At 51.6% G+C, this 14,919-nt stretch overlaps 1 protein-coding gene across 2 annotated transcripts in view; it reads left to right on the forward strand.

Moving 5' to 3' along the window:
* STX18 (syntaxin 18) overlaps nucleotides 1–14,566 on the forward strand; it is a 119,825-nt gene extending 105,259 nt beyond the window's left edge. For both annotated transcript variants that reach the window (XM_082609913.1, XM_082609914.1), the window contains exons 7-11: nucleotides 821–909; nucleotides 9,650–9,708; nucleotides 11,182–11,251; nucleotides 13,653–13,733; nucleotides 14,430–14,566. In XM_082609913.1, the coding sequence (XP_082466039.1) occupies nucleotides 821–909; nucleotides 9,650–9,708; nucleotides 11,182–11,251; nucleotides 13,653–13,733; nucleotides 14,430–14,525 (395 nt within the window). In that variant the 3' untranslated portion in view covers nucleotides 14,526–14,566. The remainder of the gene's footprint in view (nucleotides 1–820; nucleotides 910–9,649; nucleotides 9,709–11,181; nucleotides 11,252–13,652; nucleotides 13,734–14,429) is intronic.
* Nucleotides 14,567–14,919: the final 353 nt, after the last annotated feature.

Consider the following 14,919-nt stretch of genomic DNA (forward strand, 5'->3'; position numbering starts at 1 on the left):
CCACATGCCGCGGAGCGGCTGGGCCCGTGAGCCATGGCCGCTGAGCCTGCGCGTCCGGAGCCTGTTCTCCACAACGGGAGAGGCCACAACAGTGAGAGGCCCGCAAAAAAAAAAGAACAAGGTAGATCTATGTGGAGTGACATTGGATAATCACCCAGATGCATTGTTAAGTTATTAAAAGCAAGTTTTAGAACAATGTGTTACCACTGATATCTTTGTGAAAAGCACACTACCACACACACAGAACTATAAATTATCTCTAGGCTGCGGAGGAGGCAGGGAATTGTGTACCTGTGTGTGTGTGAGCGTGCTGGATAGAGCCTGCGAGACTCCATCAAAGCACTGACAAACAGTGGTTACTTCTAGGAGGGGAATGGGATTGGCGTGGTATGTCATTTCCTCTATTTTATATATATATATATATATTTTTTTTTTTAATGAAATTACCCATACATTTTGCAGTCTTTAAAAAGTAGAGGGAGGGGTATAAGCGTACGAGTATGTGTTTTGAAGTCAAGTCCACTTGAAAACTGGTCCTGAAGAATGTCCATTTGGTTTGTGACCATTACTGAGCTCAGGGCAATACTGAAACTCTGCATGGATCCCCTTTATCCATACACACACACACACACAGATCTTTACATTGTAAAGAGTCATGCTGCAGTGCTTGAGTATTAACCAACAGATAACTGAATGTGGACAAAACTCTATGATTTCCTTCCATCTCATGTTTTTAAATATGCCTGCATCCTAAGACAACCTATTCTAGAGTGAATATTTTGCCTTCTGCCTACTTTCAATTTTTTTTTTTTTTTAACAGAAAAGATTCCGGCCGAAGCACAACCTGAATTGGGAACCTGGGGAGATGGGAAAGGTGACGATGAATTATCCCCAGAAGAAATACAAATGGTAATGCTATTCTCTGCCTAATCATGTACTTTTAACTAGTTTTAGTGAGAATATTTCATTGAGTAGGAGGTCATCCTAAATGCCCTTGCCCTAATTTTTATACTGAGTTTTAAAAATTATAAATAAATACTTTAGATCAATTTTCCACTTGATTTCCAAATTCTTAGTATGCTTTTCATATGTTTTAAATTTGCAGTAGCATTAAAGAAGAAATTGCCTTGGAATAATTTTATTAATATTAGATGTCTTTTCAGTGGCAGTAAAATAGTCTTCTATTCTAAATGGGTCTTTTATCATCGCCGCTATGGTGCTTTTTAATTGTCTGAATTACTGGTGCATGGTAATGTGAAGAAAGCATAAGTAATGGCTGAAGAATGAAAAGAGTAACACCTTAACTGCGAATATCACCTCCTTTTATTTACCTGTCCCCTAGTTGCCAATTGTAGTTTGTTATCTCTGGGTGAGTTTCAAAAGAAAAGGGACAGATTTGGCCAGAGCCCCTACCTGTTCGTTTACAGCCGGGTCTATGCACACCTGTCTGGACATCGGTGTGACAGAGTCACATGGAGTATGTGTACCTGGGCTTGGGAACAGATGTGTCCTAGAGCTGCCCTGGTGGGATGCTGGCCTTGCCCAAAGAGCTGAGAAGCCGGTTCCCACATAGTCCCCCTCCAGTGGCTGTGCCTGGCAAATGACACCTTAATTTGCAGCTGTTTACGGTGGACAGAACTTTTTAGTACTTGTTCTATCCGTGATACTCTCAGTAATCACACTAAGAGGTGTTGGGGCATTACTGTCTTCTTGTAACTTTGGCAAAAAGCAGTCGGCTCTCTTGTCCATGGGCCCCTCATTAGTAAGTGGTTGAGCCTATCTGCAGTCAGCGGTCTCCTGATGTCTCCTGAAGAAGATGAGAGGTAGAGCTTCGAGCCATGGCTGTCGAGTGAGAGAGGCACCCATCTCCTCCCCACCTCACACAGAGGCATTCGTGTCACCAAGCTCTTCACTCTTGTCTTCACTCTTGTCTCAGATGTTATGTCCTCAGAGAGTCCTTCCCCGACCACCCGGCCTGAAGTGGCCCCAGCCACTATGTCTGTGTGCCCACATCCTGCCCTCATCCCTCCACTAGAATACAAGTGTCCCAAGGGTGGAAATCTGTCTGCTTTCACTGCTGTGTTCCCAGAGCCTAGGGCAGGGGTGGGAACTGTTTGTTGAATGGATGAGTGACTTTGATGAATATAATATGAAAACTCTAGGTTGTTTTAAATGGTAAAGCAGGATCATCAGTAAGAACTACTAGAATATTCTAAGTTATTATTGTTATTATTTATATTTATGAACACCTTCTATGCGCCAGGCCTTGTTTGTTTAATCTCATAACAGTCTAGTGAAGTAGGAACTATCTCTCTTGTATAGTTGACGAAAATGGGGCACAATACTTCCAAAGCCCATGCAAGGTCCCAGAGCCGAGCATCCGAGCCATGCTCCATGCCCCGAGCCCTGGCTCCAAACCCTGAGCTTTTTTCCTGCATCACAGCTCATGTGAGTGCCCGCTGGGATCTGGTGGTCTAGGTGAGTGTAGCCTGCACAGGGGCACTGGCAGACTGACCTGGGCGGCCTGACAGAGGCCTCACCAGCCCCAGCAAGGGGGCCAGGTCTGCTCTCTTGAGCGCTGGCTGCCGAGAGCATAGAGCTGGCTCGGAATCCTCTTGCTCTCGAGGCTTCCTGTTTCTTCCCCATGCCTGATTATGGGATTGAAACACCGGTGGCCCCTCATGGTGGGCTAATGACTGAGTGAGCTGACCCAAGAGGTTGCCAGGCATACAGAAGGCACTCATAATTGAGTTCCCTCGGCCTCTCCCCTTCAGAGTGGCAGGTGTGCACAGAGGCAGGACAGCCCTGGCCTGCACAGGGTCGGGGGGGCCTGGGCAGTGCTCACACGTGTGGGGAAGGGCTGTGGTGTGTGTGCTGCCCTCAGGGCAGGATCAAAGGGCCACGCAGGGTGGCAGCTGCCGCTCCATGGAGTCTTCATACATATTTTATACTCAGGACTGTTTCACAAACATTCATTCTCCCAGATGAGCAGTTTCTCCTTTAAGATCATCACCTTAGAAGCGTGACACTGATTCCAGTGATGACACCATTAGCCATGACTTTCCTGGGACTTGCAATGGGGGTGCTCCCTCAGAGGCTGTGGGACTTTCTTTGGAACAAGAAGCAGAGCTATCTGTGCCCTCGATAGATAAAAATGATCCTGAGCTAAGGAAGTAACTCAAACACCTTAAAGTGGCCTGCCAGGCCCCTGCCTTCCTTCCACACCTCTGACTTGGAGTACGTGCTCAGTGCCCCCCAGACCAGCAGGCAGGTGACCCGGAGGCCTCGCAGTGTAGACTGCGGCACGACTCCAGGCAGCAGCTGTGGCTGCCCAGTCAAGTAGAGACTGAAGACGATGGCCGGGGAGTGGAAGTGAGAGCGGAGATGAGAGAGCTGCTGCGAGAAGTGGACTGGACCTGGTGATCCACTGGAGGGCAGCAGGGCGTGAGAGAGTGAGGCAGGAGAAAGAGCCTGGAGCTTTGTGACCTGAGGAAGCAGGATGCCGGCAGTCAGGAAATGACGACCTGGTCACGGACAGGTGTGAGTCCGTGGGAGGTGTCTGGTGGGCGCTGGGATCCTGGGCTTGGGGCTTGGGCTGGAGACGTGACTGTGGGATACACCTGAGGGCTGGTGTTTGAAACAGTGCATACAGGGGAGAGAAAGGCACAGCACATCACCCCGGGACACAATGCCGGAGGGCAGGCCCAGGCGGAGAAGCCAGCAGGCTAAAGGGCAATTTGGTCATGCTCCCTGATAGCCAAATGATGGCCAGAGTTTCTTAAAAGCTCATAGTTTTTCTTCAGTTTACACAAAATAACTTTATTATTGAAAATGATGTCACATTCTCCCTAGAGATGAAAATATGTATAGTACTAACCCTTCATTAAGAAAGAACACATTTGTATTTAGGCAGACCTTAGCTTCCATTTAGGGCTTTTTAAAAAATACACTGCACCGCTTCATAAAGGAAGTAGCTAGAAGAATGGCAGTTAGTCGTTTGCCAGAGGACTTGCCTTCCCCACAGGCAGCGGTGAGCAGCAGCAGCTTGTTAACCTGCACAGACGCGTGCTTAGAAGCTGCAAGACGCACGGGGGCTGAACCAGGGAAAGGCTGGCAGCAAGGATATCTGGGATCAGCTGATGCTTGGCCCCAGTGAGAGATGGCCCCACTCAAGGGCTTTGGGACTTGACAGAGTTGGTTTTTAACCCTCTTTATGTCACTTACTGCCTGTGTAATTTGGGGGCAAGAAAATAAGCCTCACTGAACTTCAGCTTGGTAAGTTGACAGGAGTGTCAGGAATACAGTCATGTATGTATGAGTGCCCAGGAAAGTGCAGGGCACATAGCAGCTGCTCAGAGAATGTTCCCTCACAAACAGTGAGAGATCGTTGCTGGCCCCGTGTGGTCCTGGGTTCCCTGCATGTGTTCCGAGTGTGATGTATGTAGCTGTTGCATATGAGAAACACATGTTCATATCATAAGGCTCGTCTTTCCATAATGATGGTTGGTGCACCATGCTTTGTCCAGGCATTGTCCAAATGAATGAAGCATTGTCCAGAAACATGCCAGGGATCATTCCCAATAATGCTAGTTATTTCGGCGTCATGATATCAGTGACCTAAGCAATCAGAACCAGTAGGACCTCCCTAATTTTTATCGCATAATTGCAAGAGGTTGGGGCAGAAGCCTGTACTGTTCAGTACTTTTATGACAAGCTGTTTAATGTTCAGTTCACTTCTTTCTTAATTGGGGCTCATAGCCAAGTACCATATCTTACAGTCTGACTGACCTGAACCTTATTTAAAAGGCTCAACCCTGAAAATGAAGAGAAAGAAATGCCACACTATTGGTTTTAAATTGGAAAGTGTTACAGCAAATTGTGGTCATAAGTCATAATCACTGTTCCTCAGGGTAAAATAATGAATTAAGCCCTATAATAGCAGTTTAATTCATTATTTCACCCATAGGAGCTGTTGTTACTTGTTCCAGAATGGCTGCAGAGCATTGTATGATTCGCACAATACGTTTCCATTCATCACTCATGATGCAGGGATATTAATGCCTTTGAGTTAATATAAGCAGATGTTTTGTGGTCAGGCTGAGTGGAACCAAATTGTTTTCTGATGTTACCCAGAGAAAATACCTCCTTTCTAAGCCCACATTCATTTTACTTGCCTCCAGTGAAACCACTGCACTTAGTGATATATTTCTTGGAATAATTTTTAAAGACATGAATGTGACTTCTGTTCTTCAGATCACATGAAAAGTGTCCCTAGCCCCTGTCCCCGGAGGTGGGCCCTTGGAAGCACCAGGTGGCTGGCTGGCAGGGCTTGTGGTCTGTGGCCAAGCTTGGCTTACACATTGAGAACAGGAGAATTGTTGATAGAATTTGAGCGCCACACAGGTGAAAGCTGGGGCACAGACCCTGGGGAGGTTCACAGGGGCACAGGTGGGGGTCACGGTGAGGGTCACAGAGCCACAAGTGTGAAGGTGTTTGGCACAGATAAAGCACAACTAGAAGAGCCCAGAGTGGGCCTGGGCGGTGGGCTCCTGAGCCAAGGGGGCAGACTGCCTTCTAGGCCAAGCCCCCTGTGGGTTCATAGTGTTGCTTCAGTGAACTGCTCGTAGGTCTTTGCAATGCAGATCCTTCTCCTGGTCTCATCTGACACTCAAAGGCCTTGGTAGGAATGATTTTCTTTTTAAAACTACAGTAAAGAGGATTAGATTAAAAAAGGATTTCTGTAACAATGTATTCACAATGTGGATCTGTATCCTTTAAACCAGATTATAAACCCTTTTGGGGGGCCCTACTTGAAAGTCTGATTGAGTTCTGAATGGAATAAAGCAGTTAAATGATACTGCCTGACGTGCATGTAACACACACACACACACCGTCTCAGACCTGTACCGTATGAGCGCTTGAGCATTTATTAATTTATGCTGCCCCATGTGGTAGGGACTGTTGCTGGGCCCCCAAGTCCTAGACTCTTAACCATGATGCCTACCACTGCTGTTGGGCGTCTGCACTGAGGGAAAGCACTGTGTTTTGCTGTGAGACCTAAACAGTGTAGAGTGCAATGGCCCAGAAGGACAGGCTGGCCGGGCCCTGCCTGCCCACCTCCTCCATCATCCAGGCCTCTCATCTCCCTTTTCCGGGACTCATGGAGATGGAGGACATGGCAAGTGTGTCGTCCCAGGGCCTGTAGGTCCCCCTGCCCTTGGTGCTGATCGTGGAGCTGAGGCTGCATTCCGCACTGCTCCTCGTGAAGCCCCTGCCTGTGCGGGCTGCCAGTGAGCCCCAGGGAGCTCTGTGCCTGTGCTTCTCAGGCCTGAGAGGGTAGGAGACCAGTAGTGGCCCTCTAGAATTTGAAACCAGGGAGGGGGAAGGGGCCATCAAAGCATTTAATGACTCATTTTGCATATCCAGGATCTGACTCCTGAAGAGATTGAATAATAGTAATTAACATTTATCGAGGTGAAGTTGGTAAGCAGCTTCCACGGATTAGCACATATCTTCCTCCTAACAACTCTACTGAGTACTACAATTATCCCCAGTTTAGTGATGAAGGCAGAGACACAGAGACACAGAGAGGTTAAGTTACCTGCCCAAGGGCATACAGCTTAGAAGATAAAGGAGCTGTCCCTCCCCACCCTCAGGATCAGGCAGGAAAGGATAAGAATAACCAACCACATCTGTTCACAAAGAGAAACTGACAGGCCACACAGAAGGCCAGTGACTGGGGCCAGGTCACCCAGGAAGTTCCCGTGAGGCCACAGGAACTGGGCCATCAAAGCCCCTGGCATATCCCCTACCTCCTCCCGCAGCCTGGCATTTGGTGGCTCCCTGCCTTACTCAGCGGATGAGAGGTGAGGTGTACAGGTTTGCGACCCAGACAGTCTCGGAAACCTCCCTGCAGCCTGTGCGAGTGAATGCGGTCAGCATCCTGGCCGCTGCCTAACCTACCAGAGCGCAGCCAGATCTCGTTAAATGGCTCCCTGTGGGAAACAGGTTTTGTTGGGTTTTTTAAATGCAGTTTCATTGTTACTCCCAACCCCTGAATGGAAGCTGCTCTCCATAAATGTGGTGCCGCAAACCTCTCTCCTCAGCCCTTACCACTGCTTGATCCCTTGAGGCATTTGTTTCTCTCACTTCCTCCAGGAATGGGGAATTTCTCAGGTAGCATCAAGAACCCATGGGTTGGAAGGAAATCAGAGCCAGAATCTGATCCCACTCCTGACCGCTGCTAACAGGAGCCCTTCAGAAGTAGCAATTACCAACCAAAAAAAAAAAAAAAAAAAGAAGTAACAATTACCAAGAGGCTTAAAAGAAAGCCAGGTGCCCTTAAATTGGGGAGGAAACAAACAGAAAGCTTTGTTCCCAAGGACATTTCCAGTAATAAACCACCTCAAACCCCTAGTTAATTTTGTTTAGGAACAGTTTAAAAGCTTGAAAGGGCTGTAGATTTAAAAGGGTAGGGCCATATTATTGTTAGAAAAATTCAGAGAAAATGCCCCCTGCCAACCCCCCCCCAAAACCTGAGTAAAGTACCTGAGAGAATTAGTCAAATTAGCACCCACATGCTGAAGTAATTGTATTTTTTCATATATATCAGACTCTTAAGTAACTGTTGACAGTTAACAGAGCTGATTCTTTCAGACTCAAAAGTGACGCTTTTATTCCCTTAAATAGCTTTTTTGACACATAATTAGAAGGGCCGTGGCAGTGCCCTGGCAGCGGCCAGCAAGGCAGCCTGCCGGTTTCCCCGGCCCTGCAGGAGGCTCCCCACCGCTCCTGGCCTCCTGGAGCCTCACCAACCCCGGCCTCTGAGGTGGCCTGGGGTGGAGTGGAGGCCTCTGTGCTTTGATGAGCAGCTGGTGCTGGGAACCCATGCCCTGTTGTGTTTCGGGCCCTGTGCTGGGCTCAGGGTCCAGAGGAGAAAGACCACCCCGCCCAGGAGGGGAGCCAGACCCCGAACAAGGGTGGGAGTGCAGTGATGGAGGCGAGAGCAGAGAAGCTTTAAAGAGAGGGGGATGGTAGAACATGATAAAACCTGACCTGCTGCGTCTGACGACTAAGGTGCCTATGCTGGGTTTCTAAGGACCAGTTGGAGTTGCCCAGCCAGAGGATAAATCCACCTTAGTCTGAGAGCTAGCCTGTGCAGAGATGAGGCGGGGGATGGCAGGAGATGCCCTCGGAGAGGCCTGGGGAGAGGCCCGGGGGGTGGCCGGCTCGTGGACCTGGCGTCAGACCTGATCTGCAGGGTGCAGGGGCAGGGCCGGCATGTGACTGACAGGATGGAGGGCAGACCGAAGAAGACTGTGAGAGATGAGGGCAGAACTTAGATAGCAGGGAAGGAACGAATACAGCAAGTGTGCCAAGTAAAACTGGCAGAGTAGGAAGGGAGGTTGCCAGCGGAGAGCCTCGCGGAGGGGCTGGAGGGAGAGGAAAAGGACTTGACGTTGAGGAGGCCCCGCTAGAGGAAGCCTCCCTGAGTGATGGGGCGCGGGAGTGAGCAAGGTGGAGGTAAGGGGTGCGGAGGGGCCAGCAGCTGTAACAAGGTTGCTGCGCGGGCAGGTGCGGAGGTGAGAGCACAGCCCCCCTCCCTGGTGGACCAAGCCCCAGAGTGTGGACAGCGGCCTTTTCCAATGTGTGTGGGTCCAATACGGTTCCCACCTGAGCGGCTCACAGTCGTGCAGACAGTTTGAGACACGCACAACTCAGTACAAGGCAGAAAATGGCTAATATTCTAAGGGATTTTGAGAAGATACCAGGCCACGGTTAGAAAAATGAGAAATAACCTTGAGCTCCAAGGCCCAGGACGGTATCATGGAGAAGGTGGCATGTGAGCTGGGAACACGTGGGACCCGTCGGGGAAGATATGGAGGAGTGGACGCATGAGGCCTGAGTCATCATCGTGGACGACAAGCTCCTCCTGGTCCCACACCATGGCGGCGCTTCAGATGCGCGCCGTCCTCGCGTTTGACAGTATCGAGCTGGCAGGATGGCTGGAAGAGCAGCTGTCCACCCTGCAGAGTTAGCTCAGCTCTGATGAACTCCCCGGGTGCTGGGGTGGCGTCCTCACCCAGACTGAGCCCCAAAGCCTGGTGCGATCCCAAGCACCGGGAATGCAGCTTCTCCAGCTCCTGGGCCTCTGTCCCTGTTGTGGCGACTGACCAAGGCCAGGCTCTGCAATCAGACTGAGTCCCAGTGCGGTCCTGCCACTACCCTGATTCAGCACGGCCGCGCAGCCTCACCGCTCCATTTAAAGAGGACGATATCAGGAGGTCGTGAGGGCCCAGAGGGAGAGCAGGGCGGCCAGCCTAACGGGGCTGACCCACAGGCCTCCGCGCTCCCAATCAGAGTCGGCTTGCATGCTTGCGGTTCAAATGAGTGAGATGGAAAGTCCAGCCACAGGCAGCCCCGCTGCACCACGGGGTTTCATTTTCTTCCTACGGCCTGGCTATCCTCACACGAACACTCAGGGTCTTCCAGCAATGCCGCCACGATCCATGCTGGAAAGGGGCTCCGGAGTGATTCTTGGAGGGCGGGTCAAAGGTTTCTGCACAGACACGCCTTGCTCGACACTTGCCTTTGGCTGTGTTCTCTAGTCGGTTTGTGGTCATCCTTAACGTGTTTGTTTCCTTTACAGTTCGAACAAGAAAATCAGCGCCTGATTGGTGAAATGAACAGCCTGTTTGATGAAGTGAGGTATGTGTGTGGTTCCTTTGTGAGCCGATGGCCTAGTTTACAACTTTCCCCAAAACTAGGAACTTTATTAATTTACTCTGGTGCCCAGGCATCCACATGTGGCCCTTGGGCCAAATGTAGCCCGCCTCCCGCCATTTAGGGGGTCAAGGAAACTGCCTGAATTCACTGACTCCCCTCGACTTGTGGGCCTGTGAGATAACCCCACGGGCTGCTACGAGGCTCCCAGGTGCTACTGCCCCGTCCAAGAGGATCGGCTTATGATGGCAGATGACACCAAACGTAATGACCGCTGCCACGGGGGGGCTGGTTACACTTCATTACTCTAAGATGAAAGGGAGACCTCGTGAGGGGCGGCTGACAGAGGGAAGCCCTGCAGGTGGCTCCACTGGGATCCAGCTGCTCCCTCACCAGAGGGATCAGCCACGCAGAAGGCCCGTGGCTGGGGCCCACACAGGTACGGTTACCAGCCCTCCGGTGAAGGCACCCAGGCCTCTTGCCCTGGGAATGCTGGGAGCATTCTGAAAGGATGTGCCAAAACTCTTGTTGCACTGTGGTCACTTCCCAAAAGAAGATGCATCCTGATGTTGCACTTGTGCGGCCCTGGAGACTGAGTGCAGGTTTTTCCCTCTGGCCGCTGCCCCCGGCTCTTCCGCTGTCTCTGCCTTCGCAGGCGGGTCTCCCAGTCCTTCCTCAGAGATGGCGCTCTCCCCGCCCTCACCCCTCCTTACTCTTCTCCCAAGTCTCCTCTCCTTCCCTCACCTGGTCTAGGGGGACTCGAGGCCCGAGCGACACAGCTAGGGATCATCTCCCCATCGAACATTTCTGCTTCCTCCTGGGCTGGGAGCTCAGCCGCTGCCTGTGCTAAAGCAGCTGTCAGCTCAGCCTCTAGACATACACCCCCCGGCCCGCCCCAGGGTCACCCTTGCTGCCCATGAAACGGGGAGAAGCCCGCACACTTAGTTGCTGATATCCCAGTGTGGGATGTTTTCAGCCAGAAGCAGGTTTCCTTTCAACAGGGAGTTGGGTTGAGCGGTGAATGCACTCTTCCCCCTGACCTACTGAGAGGTAACAAAGTTACCTTCTGACGTTTTCTTTTGAATCCCCCCCATGTGTCACTGTGTTGCTAGGACAGGGCTCGGCATTAAAGGAGACTTTGCTTTGTGTGACTGGGTGCAGCTGCATGGCCCAGGCACCGGCTCAGGAGGCTGGGCCCCAGAGCCAGCTTATGCAGGGGGGCGGAGTGGGTTTCCAAAGAGTCCAGTATGCCCCAGTAAGCTGAGGGATGTTAAAGGGGAACCAGTAAGGAGAGTGAATCTTCCTCTGCCCATGTTCTCCTTCCCTGAGCCTGACGCGGCGTCCCCTCCCTTTCTCATGCCTTCACTTAGAAGAGACGACTTCTTTAGAAATGTGTGACACTGCTGTTAAGATCACCAAGTACTAATAGGTAATGTGTAATCTATTTTTTTTATGAAGGCAAATCGAAGGGAAAGTGGTTGAAATTTCCAGACTCCAAGAGATATTCACAGAGAAGGTTTTACAACAAGTAAGAAAAAATATGGTGGTTTTAAGATTTAGCTTAAAACGGGGATATACTAAGAACTCGGGACATTTCTTCTGAGGTTGTTGGGCCTCTGCAGCTGTGTGCCCAGAGCCTCCCCTTCCCCGGGAGCAGCCTCTGCAGTCCGGGGCAGCTCTCCACACGCCCCAGCCCTGTGCAGCAGAGCACGTGGGGGAGGGAGGCAGCTCGATTTTGGTTCTGGATGCCCTCTGGGAAGCTGGGGAGCCTCTCTGAACTACAGTTTTTTCATCTGTAAAGTAGAGTGGCCCTTGCATGGTTGTCGTAAGGCTCCCGGATAACCCATGGGAAGCACCCAGCACAATGCACGAGGAGTAGCTTTTCAGTCGGAGGTGTTACAAGCTCAGACTTGGCCCTGTCAAATGCCGGGTCTCCGCCACCTCAGGTGTCCCGTCCTCACAGGAAATGTGATTGTCCTCATACGTGGATGTTCATGTCATTTCTACCTGCCTACCGTTCTGAAATTCTTCCAGCGGCCACTAACTGGCAAAATTTTCAGACACCTGATAAATTCTCCCTGTTGTTTTTAGTATCCACAGACTGGAAGGGTTTGAAAAACAAAATTATTTTTCTCCACTGTGTTTCACTTGGCTTAAGATACTCCACTCACAAAATGCCCCCTAAATCACACAGCCAGAGTCAAATCATTGCACATTGGGTACACAAGGTGGTTCATAGGAGTTGCCTTTTTCACTAGCATGTTGCAGGAACTATTCTAATATGTATCTGCTAAGCCTTCACTTGGAAGCCTGATGGCCTGATGGTTCAGCCTCCGGACACAGAAAACAGCTCAGTCAGATGTCTCCCGCTCAGAGCACCCACTTGTCCTTAGAGGCAGCTCGGCGTGGCGGGAGGAGCTCAGAGCCCAGATGGTCAGACAGACGGCCCCCACCCGGTTCCCGTCACGCGTCATGTGATGTGAGCCCTTTCCCCCTCAGCAAAGCGGGGCTAAGGTCACCTGCGTCACTCTCTGGTGGCGAATGGGATCCGGGCCCCCTCAGGCTCTCAGTCCTGGAACCAGGAGCCGTTGTTGTTTGTGGGCATGGCTGTGGCAGACCTGGGTAATGCACTGTTCACTAGCGCGGCCAGAGCCACGGGCCAGGGGCCTTCACTACAGCAGGGCTGCTTACACGCAGCAAAGTACTCTGAGGTCCTGGGGCCCAAGTGCACTAAAAGCCCGCCCTTTTCACGACCATTGCTTCTGCTCCTACACTCAGCCCAGCCACTGAGGAGCACTGATTGCCCTTCACATTTGATTCTCAGTTGGGGGCTGGTTCTCGGTTAGGAAGCAGCAGTCCCAGGGTTCTGGACATGTGCCCCAGGGGGTGGCAGAGAGCCACTCAGGGCCCCACCCTGTGTCACCCCCAGGGCTCTGGGCCTCAACCTGGGAGGGATTTGCAGGGATTTGTCCTTTGCCTCTAAGGACAAGTGGGTGCTCAGCCAGGCTGAGCCCTGCCTGGCTCCCTCGGGGTTTCTAAGACCTGAGAAGAGCTGAGTCTGTCTGGGCTTCCTCATCTATGTTGCAAGGTGGTTCTTAGCCATCCTCTCATGGGAACAGTGGCCGTGGTCAGCCAGCTCCCACTTGGAGATTCTCTAAAAAAGCGAGATTTTGGAGCAAAGCAGTCCTTGGCCCTCAGGTCCTTAGACTATGTGGCATTCACTGCTGGGAATCGGATGGCTGAAGGTCGATTTCCTCTCTGCGGTACTGTATCAGTCAGGTTTCCCTAAAACCCACACTCGTCTATATTCCCTCCCCACCGCCTAGAGGGAGAGATAGGCCTGCTCCTTAGACCTCAGTGTGGTTCACAGCCGGTGCAGGGGTGCAATGGTGGGTGATGAGCCAGCCACTCCTGTGTAAGCCCAGGATCCCATGTTTAAGCTTTCCAAGTATTTGGAGTAAAATTTTTGCAAACATCCTGCATACCATTTTGATTTTTAAGTTTTAGCTTTTTTTTTTTTTTTAAGAGAGAGAGAAAATGGTGATATACAAAGTGCCATTTTGAAGCTACCATGTATGTTTTAGAGCCACATGTGCTTTGAAGCCCCTGGCATGTGGTAGCCACCCTGCGATTGAACTCTTCCTGTCCAGTGAGTGGAGGAAGGTGGCCAGCCAGGGTGGAGGGAGCACAGGCACCGGGTCCAGTCCCAGTCCTGCAACTTGGGTGCTGTGTGACTTTGGGCTTCTCTATGCTTTAAGTTTCCCTCTTGTAAATGAGAGTGTTGCCTACCTGTCGGGTGCTATGAGGACCCATGGGTTCATGGTGTGTAAAGCCCCAGCACTTAGTAAGTGTCAGCTACTGTTACTGTCGTGACATACACTCGGGGAAGGAGGTGGCGGTTGTATTTATCTGCTCTTCTCCCCCGACAGGAAGCTGAGATTGACAATATTCACCAATTAGTAGTAGGAGCAACTGAGAATATCAAGGAGGGCAATGAAGACATCAGAGAGGTGGGTACTCTTGGGGCACCGTGTCTGATTTGGAGGGGCGCTGAGTCCAGGCCGTAGTGTCCACCCGGTCAGGGCCACGTGCACAGGGCTGGTCTCAGGACTGTGCGCTGGATGGGCCCGTTCCACCCTGCCAAGCCCAGGACCCCACTCACTGCCCTGCAGAGCAGCCAGCTGGGGCACAGGGGTCCCTCCCTGAGTCCGGGTTGGGCCCCACAGGAGAGGCTTGTGGGACACCTTCCAAGGACCCAGAGCCCTGGTCGCTGTTTACAGGGCTACCACAGTAGACTCTGTTGAGTGGACTTTATTTTCTGAGTGCAGTCTTCAGGTTTGGGTTGACGTGGGACCGTTCTTAGACCACCACTGCCATCGCACTACTAGGAAACACACGTCAGGGTAGTGGACACACGCTCTCATCCTGTCTGTGTGGGTTTAACCCTGGGGTGGACATGAGCCATTTTTCCTGGGAGAATCGTGCATGATCTCCACATGATGGCTAACCAGAGAGGGAGATGCAGCCCATTTGTCTAACAGACTTTAAACCCACGTTTTGGTTTTGCTTAATAATTAAGCCATCTGTGCAAGGTAAGCATAGGCTTGAGCAGTCCACACAGTTAGAGCCCCGCAGGGAGAGCATGTGCAGACACACGCGGCAGTTGAGAGCCCTTCAAGCCTAACCCCCCCGTGCCCCGCCCCCAGGCCATCAAGAACAACGCCGGCTTCCGCGTGTGGGTGCTCTTCTTCCTGGTGATGTGCTCCTTCTCCCTGCTCTTCCTCGACTGGTACGACAGCTAGGCGGCCACACCCGGGAGACGGCGCGCTGGGCGCGCTGTCGTGGTCCCTGGCGTTGGAGCCATTGGTGGGGAGGGGGCACTGAGATATGTACTCACAAAAGGGACACCCGACTTGTGGTTTTAAGCCCATTTAGTAGCTGAAAAAGAAAACAACACAACTAAAAGTGGTCTGCGTCGCAATCCTGCGGCCAGAGGGAAGGAACCGGGAGGGTGATTATTCCTGCACCTGACGGGGCCTCCCCGGGGAGCGGGGCATGCGGGCCTCCTGCTCCACAGACGTCTCAGGCTTGGAGGAGGCGCCGGCCTTTCCCTCCCGGAGGCAGCAGGAAGAGCGCTGGCCAGTAGCTCCTCACAGCAGATGATGGATTGTTTCCTGTGGCTTCTTGTCCGCCTCA

Source organism: Mesoplodon mirus (assembly GCF_964341445.2).
Source record: "Mesoplodon mirus genome assembly, chromosome: 2".
NCBI lineage: Eukaryota > Metazoa > Chordata > Mammalia > Artiodactyla > Ziphiidae > Mesoplodon > Mesoplodon mirus.